Genomic DNA, 13,601 nt, shown 5'->3' with positions numbered 1-13,601 from the left:
AAAAATCAAGCGCTTAACATAAATATTAAAATAATAGTAAGGACAAAATATAACTCTATATCGAACTTCATTACTACCGTAGCACCTATTACCATAAACAAAAGAAATCTGATTTGACAGAAAATTAAGTATGGCTAGTTGAGAGGTTGGTTAGAGAGCCCTAAAATATCATCATTTAAATCACTCGTTGTTTTGTGTTTTGTTTATGGTTGACAATCTTATTAAAATTCATTTCACTAATCAGTTCATTCTATATCACTATGAATACCAAAGAACCCTTTAAAAAAGCCTTCAAGGGAAGGAGATTAGGATTTTACAAAAAAAAAAAAAAAAGGAAAATGGCCACCAGTTAAATTCTCCTCTGGCTTTCCTGTAATGAAGGCTGTCCTACCATGACCCCTTCCTCCTTAATCCCACCAGTCCATCAAAGAATAAAATAATGTACAAGTCCTTTTTTTCAGTTTTCCAGGATGAGTTTGACAAAAGAAGCCACATCTGTTTCTTTGGATTCATGAAAGGTAAAGAAGGGGTGTTGCTAAAAAAGAAAAGAAAACAATGAGTGGAAGGTGACAAAAAGTCCCAATAAAAAACCCATATTTTTAATTTGTTTGTTTGTATCTTGCCTTTATTATTTTTACAAATAACTCAAAGCAGAGAACATACAACACACTTTCCTCCTCCTATGTTGGGCTGAGAGAAAGTGACTGGCCCAAAGTCACCCAGCTGGCTTTCATGGCTAAGGCAGGATTTGAACTCAGTCTTTCACTTTCTAGACTGGAGCTGTAAGCATCACACCAAACTGGTGTGCTATAATAGGACCTTATTCCCCTCATGATCAGTTTGCAGGCTTCCCACAGACTTTTTAAAAAACTTTTCAGCATAGTGACTGAGTGCTTAGTCGGCATTGGTTGTCACAATGCAAGTATGGGATATTGTTTCTTGAGGGAACAAACTCACAATTGCTTTTCTACTGCCCTTAGCCTACTGAGATTTCAACCTCCATCGACTGTTTCCTACTCCGCATCAAAAGTACATTTACTGACTTCTGCTGGTTCAGGCAGTATTGTTCACTTGGCCTCCTATGTTTCATTTCATTATAGGCTGCTGACCACTGTTATTGCTGCCCTTGTAGATATTTTTTGTGTTTTCCAATGAAACACAGGTGTTAATACAGCAATAACTCAAATAGGTTCACAGGCAAAATAGAGAAAGGTTGTGTTTGTTTGTTTGTTTTTAAAAACACAACCTCATATCTCTTTTTTTAAAAGAATACTGATATATTACTCCATAATGAAGTCACTGGAAAGTCTTGATAAGCTACCTTTCCCAAAAATTTAGATACCTCACTATGCATATTGAAAATTGTGGCAATAATAAAAAGCAGAGCTCATACTTTCCATATGAGTGAGTGAGTGAGTGAGTGTGTGTGTGTGAGAGAGCGAGCGAGCGCATATGTATGTTTGTGTATTTCAATTTATAGAAAAGCAGAAGCAAAAATCACTTGGATTAGAAACCTACTGATTCATCCATGAATGAGCCGAGGTGGTGCAGTGGTTAGGGTGCAGTACTGCAACCACTTCAGCTGACTGCTAGTTCTGCAGCTCGGCGGTTCAAATCTCACCGGCTCAGGGTTGACTCAGCCTTCCATCCTTCCAAGGTGGGTAAAACGAGGACCCAGATGTGGGGGCAATATGCTGACTCTGTAAACTGCTTAGAGAGGGCTGAAAGCCCTATGAAGCAGTATATAAGTCTAACTGCTATTGCTATTGCTATCCATCCCTGATGCTAATTCATAAAACATCATATCAAGCAACTCTAGCCTTTGAAGGGGAATCCTTCCTTCCTTCCTCCCCTCCCCTCCATTCCTTCCTCATTCAGTGATTTCAAAATTGTGCCTGGGTGTTCTGCATTCAGATATACCATATTTTTCAGAGTATAAGACACACCAGAGTATAAGACACACCCAGGTTTTGAAGAGGCATTATTTTAAAAAGAAGTAGGTAGGTAAATAGATAGAGGAATAGAGAGGGAGAGAAAGAGAGAGAAATACAGTAGGCAGATAGGGAGAGCGTAGTTACGTAGGTAGGTAGATAAAGGGAGGGGGGAGAGAGAGGGAGAGAGGGAGAGAGAAATACAGTAGGGAGGGAGGGAGGGAGAGTGTAGGAGGTAGGTAGGGGAATAAAGAGAGAGAAATAGAGAGAGATAGAGAGAAATACAGTAGATAGGTAGGGGGAGGGAGAGAGTAGTTAGGTAGGTAGATAAAGAGAGAGAGGGAGGGAGGGAGGGATGGAGAGAGAGAAATATAGTAGGTAGGTAGAAGAGAGAGTAGTTAGGTAGGTAGATAAAGGGATAGAGAAGAAACAACTGGAGAGAGATAAATACAGTAGGTAAGTAGGAAGAGAGAGTAGGTAGGTAGGTAGATGTTTCCAGGTGTATTTAAACATGTGCTGGAGAAGGAAATCACTGACAACCTGTAGCACTTAAAACTCATCAATAACTCTAACTAAACAGCTTTCTGAAAGGGAAAAAAAAGGTTTTGCACTTTGCAAACTTCCCCAAAACGGCCTTTTTTCGCGAAAACGGGGACGGTTTTTTTTTTCAAATAAAAGGCATAAATAGCCCTGGCCGGGGGTGGTGGTGGTGTTGCAGAGTCCTCCTGGGGGAGGGGGCAAAAAAGAGCAAAAACCGGCCCGTTTTTCTGTCAAAAAAAATGCATGCATAGCCTTATGGAGGCTTATAGAGCGCTGCTGGGGGCTTGGCGGGGGGAGACAAGAAATGGCCCATTTTTTGCTCATTTCTGCCCTCCCCAGCCCCCAGCAGCGCTCTATAAGCCTCCATAAGGGTATGCACAGCAATTTGGGTGAAGGGGCGGGGCTTCAGGAGGCAAAAAATGCTGTATTCGGTGTATAAACGCACCCAGATTTTCAGCCTCTTTTTAGAGGAAAAAAGGTGCGTCTTATACTCTGAAAAATACGGTAGGTCGGCAGACAACAAGGGAGAACTAGGTGCAAGCTAAGACATGGTCCTACAGGCACCAACTCTATAACTGGCATTTCTTTTGGCTATGTAAAGGCTGAAGGCAGAGAACAGAAATATTGGGATGGCACTATTCTTCTTGCTTCCTCATTTTATTCAAAAGCATGAGTGAAATCTATATTACACTTGAATTCAACAAGATAAACTCACCATTAGCTCATGATATGTAGGTCTCTCTGTGGAATTTTTCTTCAAGCTTTGAAAGAAAAAGAAAGATACATATTATTTTACATTCAGTATATAAGCAACAGCCAAATGCCAATCTAACCCAATGAAAGCTTAACAGATAGATCTCTCTAAAACCGGATGGAGAGATTAACCAAACTAATAAGTCATCAACAATATAAATAAATTCCCCCCAAAATTGTCAAATAAAGTAGGGGGTTTAAAGACTTCACTATTTTAGTATAGAAGAGTGGCCCCCAACCTTTTGTGCATCAGGGGCTGTTGCTGTGGAAAGAGTTTTTTTGGTGGAGTGGAAGGGGCGTAGTTTTGTGTGCTGCCTGCACTCCCTGGATGGGGCTTCGCTTGTTTGCATGGCCCTGTTTCTGGCATGGTGTGGACCAGAGACTGGAGATTCCTGATATAGAATGCTGTTCTATGAGCATTTTAAAAAAGCAATCATACTATTCTGCACAAATTCAATAGCACAACAAATATACATTCTGATGCATACCCCCTCTAACCGTAATTCTGAAGCATCAGCAGGATATATGCAGTAACCACATCTCACAAGCACAGCAGTAGGGCAGATTTTTTATGACTGAAATTAAATTCCACATGTAAAATCTAATTTGTGTCTGGCTGAAGTACAACTAAATGGAATAAATGTAGCTTCTTCAAGCAAAAATGGTCTGTACCTTTGAGTTTACAAATTCAAGAGTAAGACAGAATAACACTAATATAATTTATAATCTCATATAAAAGAGGTTAAAGTAAAGTTTAAAAGTATCCACTGATGGTACATCATATCCATACAAATTAAATGTGATTTACCATATTCATTTGATTTTATAACAAGTTTTAAAGGAAGACTTTTTGCTCATTTTTGTTCCTTTTAAACAAAATATGAGTTAGAATGTAGTTCCCAGGTAACATTATACAAGCTACTCATAGACTTTAATTTTGTTTACTGGGCTAGGGGAAAGGAAAAAAGAAAACTTTTTAAAAATTCCTTCTGAATTCACAGTGGCAACTGCTTTGAAACTTCTGAAAATTAAATTGATTTTAAAATAGGAATTCAATTCTGCTTACAAAACTGGCATTTCAATAGAGGTCAATATAATCCACAGCATGGCAAAAAATTTAAAAAAGTGGTTTCTATTCATTTTTTTAAATGGCTGCTTTCATGATAATATCATCCTTATGTTTTTATGCTATAAATAATATAATGTGGAAATTTCTAATAAAGCTTGGCTTCTGCTTTATGTACTTGGTGAATGTTTTACTGTGTAGTTTTATGAGTTTTCAAGTTTAACCAAAAATAGTTTTAAATGTAAAAGAGAAATTATGCCAGTTATTTGGTGCTTTAACAAACAAATGTCAAACATTTTTAAAAAACCAAAAAATGCTGCTAGACAGCATTGTGTAGACAACTAATGCTGAAAAAATTTCTGGCTTGCTTAAAATTTTCAATATGGCAACCAGAATCTCATTTTCTTAGTTTACTGGCTAAATATTTTTAGAGTTGGATTTTTTTTTAACCTCCAAAAATGTAATTCAGAAAATAAGGAAACCCTTCTACTTTATGTCATACATTCTGGCTTTAAATGGATACCCTTACCTTGCTGGATATCTTCCATACCAAGACTCTTCATAATTAATAAATCATACATTTATATGGTGTAGGACCAGTGGTGTGATTCAAATAATTTAACAACCAGTTCTCTGCCCTAAAGACCAGCTGGATAGGCGGGGCTTGGTGGTCATGTGACTGGGTAGGCGTGGCCAACTCAACATCACTCACGTCGATGGGCACTTCACCTTAGCTGTTACAATGTAATAAGGGTTAACCTGAGAGGCAGTTTCTGTTAGTAGGGCAATAAAGGTTAGGCTAGAAACACCAGAATGTTTTCTTCCTGCCTTCCTTACAGGATTAGCCCTGTAAACTGGAAAAAAAATAAAATTTCTTCAAACAACCGGTTCTCCGAACTGCTTAGAAAGTTAACAACCGGTTCTCCCGGATAGGTGTGAACTGGCTGAATCCCACCACTGGGATTCAGTTATACAAAGTTAATTAGCTTACATTCCCCTGCAATCCCCAGCCAATAACAGCTATGACCAGTTTTACTAAAGGGAAGTTCTGTATGAAATGAGCTGAAGGAGGAGGAACCAGCAGTTCCCAAGCTAGAAAGAAATGTTACGCTAACTTAGTTTGACCACCTCCCAAGGCCATTACCATAGCCACATATCCAATGAGCCCTGGGGACACAGTGGTTAAAGTGCAGCATTACAGGCTAATTCTGCCCACAGCCTGGAGTTTAGAATCTGAACTCTATAACAGACATATTAAGGCTTTGACTTTTGTGACTGCAATATATGGTTTCTATCTGTCCTGCAATAACAAGTTTATTAACTTTTCAAACTGTGCCTAATGAGGCTTTTTAGAAGAAGCCAAGTCCTTAATAGGGACCTGAAGAATCTGAAGAACTAACATTCAAATCCTAGTCAAAAACAACAATTCAAGTGCTATTAATATCTGCTAATATTTGTGAAGGTGAAAGAAAATCAGCAATTTTGGTATCTTGGTATCTTCTGTATGTTTAATACTGTATCTGCCAAGTCAATATAAACAATGCCAGGAACTGAGAAACTGGTACCAGATTGCTTTACATCTTACACAAAATGAACAGAATAGATTTTTGGGTAAAACATCTATAGATATGAGTTACTTTACCATTACTGATAAAAGATGCAAGATAACCGAGGTATTTTACTTACTCCAATAGAGACATTACTCCCAAATTTTAAAAATGAGAATAAGAGCTACATTTGACTTTATGCAAACCAAAAACCTAGAATAAATTAAGAAAATTTCAATTTCAGATAAACTGCAGCAGGATGGATTGCTGTAATTAACATTGGTTCTCAGTTCACAATTTTTTATTATGTTCCGCTTCTTAATACAGAGCTCGAGAGTACCGTTATATGCGCAAAAGTAAAACTCATTTGGATCGAACAACTGACCACTCTGCTTTTAAATCAAAGTAACCCTTGTGACTAGATTATCACTACTTGTTCAATCCTTTCAGAAAAAGAATCTGTGATTACTGGTTCTTGGCAGTTTACAATTTCTTATCCATTGAAATAACAAAAAATGTTGCTGTGTTCTTAAAAACTACAATTGATTTTAATGAAAAAATTGATGTGTTAATCTCTTACACTTCACAACAGTCAGTTTCACCAAATTCAGGGAAGGGCAACATTATTTCTTGCTACCATCTTTCATCTCCCTGCATGAAGCTCTCAACCTATCTACTAATATTCATCACAATATCCATACATTATAAACACAGAACCAAAACTTTAAAACAGTATTTGTACCATTTTTATGAATATTGATATTCATATGCTTAATTACTTATCGTCAACATAACTTTCAAATAAATTTAATGCCAAGACTAAGGGGGAGGGAGAGAAAACAAAATTACATTGAACTACAGCAAATTTTATTTCTTTCGTTCCCTGGTAATATTCTTTGTTGCAAATTTTATCCTGTTCTGATTTTAAAACTGATTATAATTATTTAAGTTTCCTCATGAAATAAAATGTTAAAGTAGATCTCTAGTTTTTATGATACATATTCAATCAAGTTAGGAAGGACTAACCCACCCGCTTAGACAATAATATCATAGTTGGATTGAGGATCTGGCATGAAAGGTAGTTTATTGCATTGACCTAATTTTAAGAAAAGGTTATACAAGTAGTTCTTGACTTACGACCACAATTAAGCTCAAAATTTATGTTGCTAAGCGAGACATTCGTTTAGTAAATTTTGCCCATTTTACGACCTTTATTGCTACAATTGTTAAGTGAATCACTGTAGTTGTTAAGTTAGTAATGTGGTTGTTAAGTAAATCTGCCTTTCCCATTGACTTTGCTTGTCAGGTCATAAAAGATGATAATGTGACCCCAGGATACTACAAGCATCACAAACATGAATCGGTTGATTTAGCATCTAAATTTTGATCACATGACCACAGAGAAGCTGTAATGGACGTGTGAAAAACAGTCACAAGTCACTTTTTTTCAGTGCCGTTTTAACTTCGAATGGTCACTAAATGAACTGTCGTAAATCGAGGATTGCCTCTACATGAAATCCAGGAGTAGATCCTTGCAAAATTACTTGATTGGCACATTACTAATGTATGCTGTGATTTTGGACTTGCAGTTGATTAAGACCAAAGACATCTAGCAATACTAAATGGAAAGCTCTTCTAGTCTCTTCTTTTTCCCTGCATGTCTTTCACAATTGATGCAGGTGATATGGAACAGTATTTATTTGAGTTCCTAGAGCAGGGGTCTCAAACTCAAGGCCCGCAGGCCAGGTCTGGCCCATGGGATGCTTAGATCTGGTCTCTAGGGCTGCCCTGGGAACAGTGAAGGATCAGCCCGCAATGCCTCTGCCAGCAAAAGCGGAGCTCGGGAAGGCTGCATATATAAGACGGCCTCCTGCAACACTCTGCCAAAGAAAATGCTGTTTTCACTGACAGAGCGCTTGTGCTGCTACAGGTGGCATGGACACGAGTGACATCGAGCTGGCCACACCCAGCATGGCAATGCCCCACACACCCCTAAGGTCAAATACAACCCTGACACAGCCCTCAATGAAATCAAGTTTGACACCCCTGTTCTAGAGGATGACTTCTAGCTTCTGTCCTATATTCATTCATGAAGTCAATGCTGTTCAAATTTGACCTATCTACTAGAACCATGATGCATTTACCATCATTACCAGGGAGCAAAGTGGCATCACTCAGCCATGCAGCTTCTCCTATCATTGATAACCATGGGCTGAAGTGTGGCCCATATATCTGTTGCAGAAACGTAGGCATACATGTCCCCCCCCCCCCCAAACCCACTCAACACCCTATGAGATGGAATCCTGATTGGGCAAGGCTCTAACTTCCAGGGCCAGTTATATAAGCAGGTCTGCTTATAACAGGTATTCATGCCCAGCAATTAAAGATATCAGGGTAATCAGCAAGAAAAGCCTTCAGAACTATCTCCCCAGTGAGTTTACAATTACACTTTCATGTGTATAAAGGATAAAAAGAAGTTAGGACGGCAAGCTATGCTTAGGATGGAAAGTAAAGATAAGTTTTATGACCTATGTTCTGTAAAAGAATTAATGGCTCTCTCTTTGAAAATTGCAGTTCTAAAAGATGCCTTGTGGAAACAGGTACAAATCTGACACAATAATGCTGGTCTTCAAATATTTGACTAAGCGCTGAGCTGATGCATCTAACATTTCATTACTGGCTCTAAAATACAGGGCAGGCTCGCCTTCTACATTCAATTTATTTAACCTACTGACTAAATATGGAGTTTGTTATTATTCATGCTTGTGAAGATCCTCCGTTCTGAAAATAGCTTTACTACAACGGCTGGCTGGAAACACTTGAGGGCTATGGGGCTGGTGAGATGAAGAGGCAAAAAGACTGTTTATTTCAGTCTCTTTCCACCAAAAAAAAAAAAAAAAAGCTTTGAAGACAGGATGTAATAGCCACTCTCTTCTTGGCAGGGTATTTATGGGGAAGATGCTTGGAGCAACTTGAAAAAGATCCTGACACATACACGTGAGTTCATGGAGGGGAAGGAGGCATAAAGAGCCACATTATGAGAAAGCCAAGTGTGTTCATCAGCTCCAGCAAACACACACCCTCTGCTGGGATTTATCAGGCCCGGAAGAAATAAGGATGCTTGTTGAATGGGTACTTCCTGATAATCTCTTGCTGCTTCATCACAGAGCTCAGGTGGACGGAAGCGCTTCTGCTGTGTAATAACAAAAGCCGATGAGTCACATAGTCGCATATGCACACGCTGCCTTGGCTTATCAAAACTGACAGGAGAGACCGTGCGTGGACAAAATGGATTATTTTTAAAATTTGCATTGAATCCTATCCAAGTTCATCCTGAAAACACTTTTGCTGTAGACTAATGTCTGTTGGTTTGTTGCTTTCCAAAGATGCTTTATGCCAGCACCCCCCAATCTTTTGGGCACCAGGGACCGGTTCCATGGAGAGGTTTTCCCTGGATCAGAGAGGGTGTGGTATTGTGTACATCCCATAGATGGGGCTTTCCTTGTTTGCGCAGCCCGGTTTCTGGCATGCCACAGCCCATTGCTGGTCTAAGGACTGGGAGTTAGGGACACCTGGTTTATGCTATATGGATAATGTTTTTTGTAGAATTTGATATCTATCTATCTATCTATCTATCTATCTATCTATCATGAATTATTATTAACAAACATTAAAGATAAAGATTCCCCTCGCACATGTGCTAGTCGTTCACGACTATAGGGGGCAGTGCTCATCTCCGTTTCAAAGCCAAAGAACCAGCACTGTCCTAAGACGTCTCCGTGGTCATGTGGCAGGCATGACTAAACGCTTAAGGTGCATGGAACGCTGTTACCTTACCACCAAAGTGGTTCCTATTTTTCTATTTGCATTTTTTATGTGCTTTCGAACTGCTAGGTTGGCAGAAGCTGGGACAAGTAACAGGAGCTCACTCCGTTACGCGGCACTAGGGATTTAAACCGCCAAACTGCCCACCTTTCTGATCAACAAGCTCAGCGTCTTAACCACTGAGTTGCTCTAACAAACATTACCAAGTACCTAACTTAATATAAATTCAAAATGCAGAGAGAAAAAAAATATAGAAAATGCAAAAAGAAAATCTACTAAAAAATCAGTACAAAGTATTGTACTTATAACAAATTTACCATATGTATACAGTATTCCTGTATTATGATCTATTGCCATCAAAGTAAACCATGACATCCTAATTTTAATAGTAGTTGTTTTGCTTCTGATGTATTGATAGAACCGGTGAGCCACCAATGTTGCGAGGACCTTTGTGAAGGTGCAAGGAGCTGAGGCCAGACAAAAGGGGAGGGCGTGGTATTGATAGTGGAGGTCCTCGTGTAAGAACCTCAGGTACCTGCGGTGGGCTGGCAAAATTTGAACGTGAAGGTAGGCCTCTGTTAGGTCTACCGAGACCAAATAATCCCCCTGATGGATCCCCTGGAGAATGGATCTGAGGGACAACATTTTGAAGCGCCTGTAAACTAGACATTGGTTCAGGCGCTTGAGATCCAGAATTGCCCTCCAGCCCCCAGATCTCTTCGGAACCACGAACAGGTTGGAGTAATGGCCCAATCCGCGCTCCGCTGGGGAAAGAGCTTCCACCACCCAAATGTCGAGAAGATGATCTATAGCCAGATACATTAAGCGTCGGTGTTCCGGGTCCCGGGAGGGAGGGAACATTCTGAAGGGCTGTGACAGGGTGGAGAGGAACTCCAGCCGCAGACCGAGCCTGATGATGGATCTGACCCAGGCGTCCATGGTGATCCAGTCCCATTGATCCGCAAAGTGAGCCAGGCGGCCGCCTATGGGAAGATCTGGGTTGGAGTCATTTCCCCCTGCGGAAGGGACGGCTGCCCCCTCCGTGAAAGGGCCGCCTAGACTGGCCCTGGTACCTGCTACGGTCCTGGTAAGATGGGCGTTGGAACTGTCTGTCTGGTCTAAAGGAGTTGTATCTCTGCTGGTGATCATGCTCGGGTGCCCTATAGGAGGGCCTACAATAGGGGGCAGGGCGAGTGTCTGACTTTTTGGTATTGGATGGAAGGACCTTCTTCTTATCCTTATTTTCTATTAAGATAGGATCTAGAGATTCCCCAAAAAGATTAGCACCTGTGTAAGGAGCGACAGCCAAATTCCATTTGGCCTTGTTGTCCATCTGCCAACTGTGCAACCACAACAAGCGTCGGGAGGTGACTGACATGGCCAGAGTGCTGGAGGCAAATTTAACGGCGTCCAGGGTTGCATCGGCTGAGAATTGAGAGGCTGCTATGATCTTAGTTATGTCTCGATGCAGAAGCTCATCCTGGATCGGAATACGCTCCTGGAGTTGACGGAGCCACATAACGGTTGCGTGGTTAAAGTAAGAGGCCGCCGCTGCCGATCTGATTGCCCAGGCAGAAGCGTTAAAGTTCTTACACAAGGTAAGTTCCACATGCTTGTCCTCCGGCTTCATCTTATCAGCCGCATCCCCAGAAACTACAGGGGAGGAGGCAACCAGAGCTGCTACTGGTGTATTGATTGCTGGCAATTGCAGGACCTGGGCAAAAGCCTGCTCCACATTGTAGAAGAGGCGATTGCTGCTGCCCGGATTTGAAAAGGTGGAAGGACTGGCCCACTGGTTCTTTACTATGTCAAGGAATGGGGGGGGGGGGGGCAGGAATATCCTCCTTGTTTGTGGTGGTGTTAGAAAACATAGCCAGATCGGGGTCCCTAGGCTGAGGGACCATTGGATCCCCAGTTCCAATCTTAGTTGTTTTCCTGGCCTCGTGTAGCAGAGTTTTAAACATGGCTGGTGGAAAAAGACCCAGAAAGGTGGGGGGATCTGGAGGAACTGAATCCTCATCCTCTGAGAAGCCCATATCGTAGTGATTGTCCTCCCCCAAAATGGAACCTTCACTGACCATGGAGGGGAATGGGGGCCTGAGATGCTGCTGCCTATGAACCCCCGGTGCCCTGCCAGGGTGAGGGGCCCTGTCTCTCTGGGACATGTTGGCTATGCCACGTGAGATGGCTGAAGAAATGAGGCATTTAATACTTTCGGGCAGGAGATCTAGTTCTTCAAGATCCTCCTGCAATGGGCCTGGTAATGGTGGATCTTGGGGAGCTAACCCTGCAGAGGTGTGGTAAGATCTAGAAAGACCCTCCAAGGGGTCCACCTCCCCACCCCCAACGTCTCTGGGGGATATAAAAGGGGAAGGGGAAGCCCCCTGCCTGGAATACCTATGGGGTCTAGATGGGGAGACTGAAGGGGAAGGACTAAACCCTTTCCGGGGAGAGCCCAACTGGGTGGATAAAGGTCTGATGGGGGACCTGGATCTGCTGGCCAAACAGAGCCTGGTGGTCTGGGTCTGCTTTTCTGCTCTGGCTATGGTATTCTCCAGAGCTCTCTGTCTACTAAGTTCATCCCTTGTTGCTGCTCTGTAAGGGCGCTGAGCTGCCATAGTTTTGGAGGCTGCAGCCCTCGTTCTGGACCTATCTGTTTGGTCTTCCCTGCCTTCGTTGGAGGCTTCTAATGGGGTCTGAGGAGGCTCAGATCTTGCTGCCATCGCAACACTCACGTGTCCAGATTCAAAGGCCACTGTAGGTTCCACCGGTGCCTTGGGCTACGGGAGCTGCAAATCTGTATTCAGGACAATGTCCTGCCGGCCTCAATTAGTGGCTGTGATGCAGGAGCTTGGGGGCGGCCATGCGGTTCCTCGGACGGCTTTCTGCATGTGGCGCAGTTTAAAATGGCCGCCGGAGCCTCCAAATGCACTGCCGAGAAGTCTGGAATGGCCGTGGCCTGCCTTTTAAGAGCCACGACTCGTCCTTTAATCGCCGCGGCCCCTTGCTGATCGGGGACAGCGCAGCAGAAGGCAGCAACTGAGTGAAGGAGAACGGCGCGCTGGGGAATCTCCGTGTGCTCCGAGGCTCTCAGCGCTGGAAAAAAAGCCGCGGAGTCTCTTTTTAAATTTTTGCGGCTTGCAGCAAGCTCCCAGGAGCTGCGCTTTGAAGCCCGTCACCCCCGCCAGCCTGGGGATCAGAGCAGGGCTCCTGGCCCACGGAGTGGGAGGGCAATGCCCCGAAGGGCTCTCCCAAGCCGCACGAAGCAGAAAAGACTGCTCCTGGGGCCGCAGCTGATATAATTTGGAATTTAGAAACTAATCAATCGAATCAAATAATCAATTATAATGAATTTATAAAAAATTTCCTACCTAAGAGCCAAAACAACAGTGCTTGGACCAAAAGACTGAGAGGAAACTGGGAGCCAATGGGAAAGGAGGAATATTAAAGAAATTTCCCTCAGTCTATGGACCAATCAGACTGTGACAATACCCATACGTAACCCCTCCCTCGATTCTACTGGAAAATGAAGTTGGATACATTACTTTTTATACTATGAGACACAGAATTCAGGAAACCATCACCATATTACTAACTACTTTGAACAGATTTGAGCTATATTATAGAAGAGTTAGTCATCAAGCTTTTTATTTTTCCATTCTCCAGATGAATGCTCCCAAATATATATAATCCCTCCAAAGCAACGCGAGGAATATTGCCAAGTACTGTTTGACAAAAGAAAAGAGCAGAATTCCATTTCATGTCACTTTTATGGGCAAACTTCAGAAATGAGAGAACTACACATTGCTTTCTCCACACTAATTTTAATTCCCTAATTTTAATAGTTAATTTAATTAAGTATTTCTTACCACAATTTTATTTCTGAAGGTATTTTGCCCAACCCCCAAAATGGCTTAAAACTCTGAGAAACCAATCTCA

The 13,601-nt window shown here is 41.9% G+C and overlaps 1 protein-coding gene across 3 annotated transcripts in view; it reads right to left on the bottom strand.

Moving 5' to 3' along the window:
- Nucleotides 1-214: 214 nt before the first annotated feature.
- Nucleotides 215-13,601, bottom strand: part of MAP2K6 (mitogen-activated protein kinase kinase 6) — a 120,943-nt gene continuing 107,556 nt past the window's right edge. For all 3 annotated transcript variants that reach the window (XM_032209993.1, XM_032209991.1, XM_032209994.1), the window contains exons 11-12: nt 3,187-3,232; nt 215-535 (exon numbers count right to left, since the gene is read on the bottom strand). In XM_032209993.1, coding sequence (XP_032065884.1) covers nt 458-535; nt 3,187-3,232 — 124 coding nt within the window. In that variant the 3' untranslated portion in view covers nt 215-457. The remainder of the gene's footprint in view (nt 536-3,186; nt 3,233-13,601) is intronic.

This window comes from Thamnophis elegans, chromosome 2 (assembly GCF_009769535.1).
Source record: "Thamnophis elegans isolate rThaEle1 chromosome 2, rThaEle1.pri, whole genome shotgun sequence".
In the NCBI taxonomy this organism is placed as follows: domain Eukaryota; kingdom Metazoa; phylum Chordata; class Lepidosauria; order Squamata; family Colubridae; genus Thamnophis; species Thamnophis elegans.
This window is presented reverse-complemented; position numbering and strand designations above follow the sequence as displayed.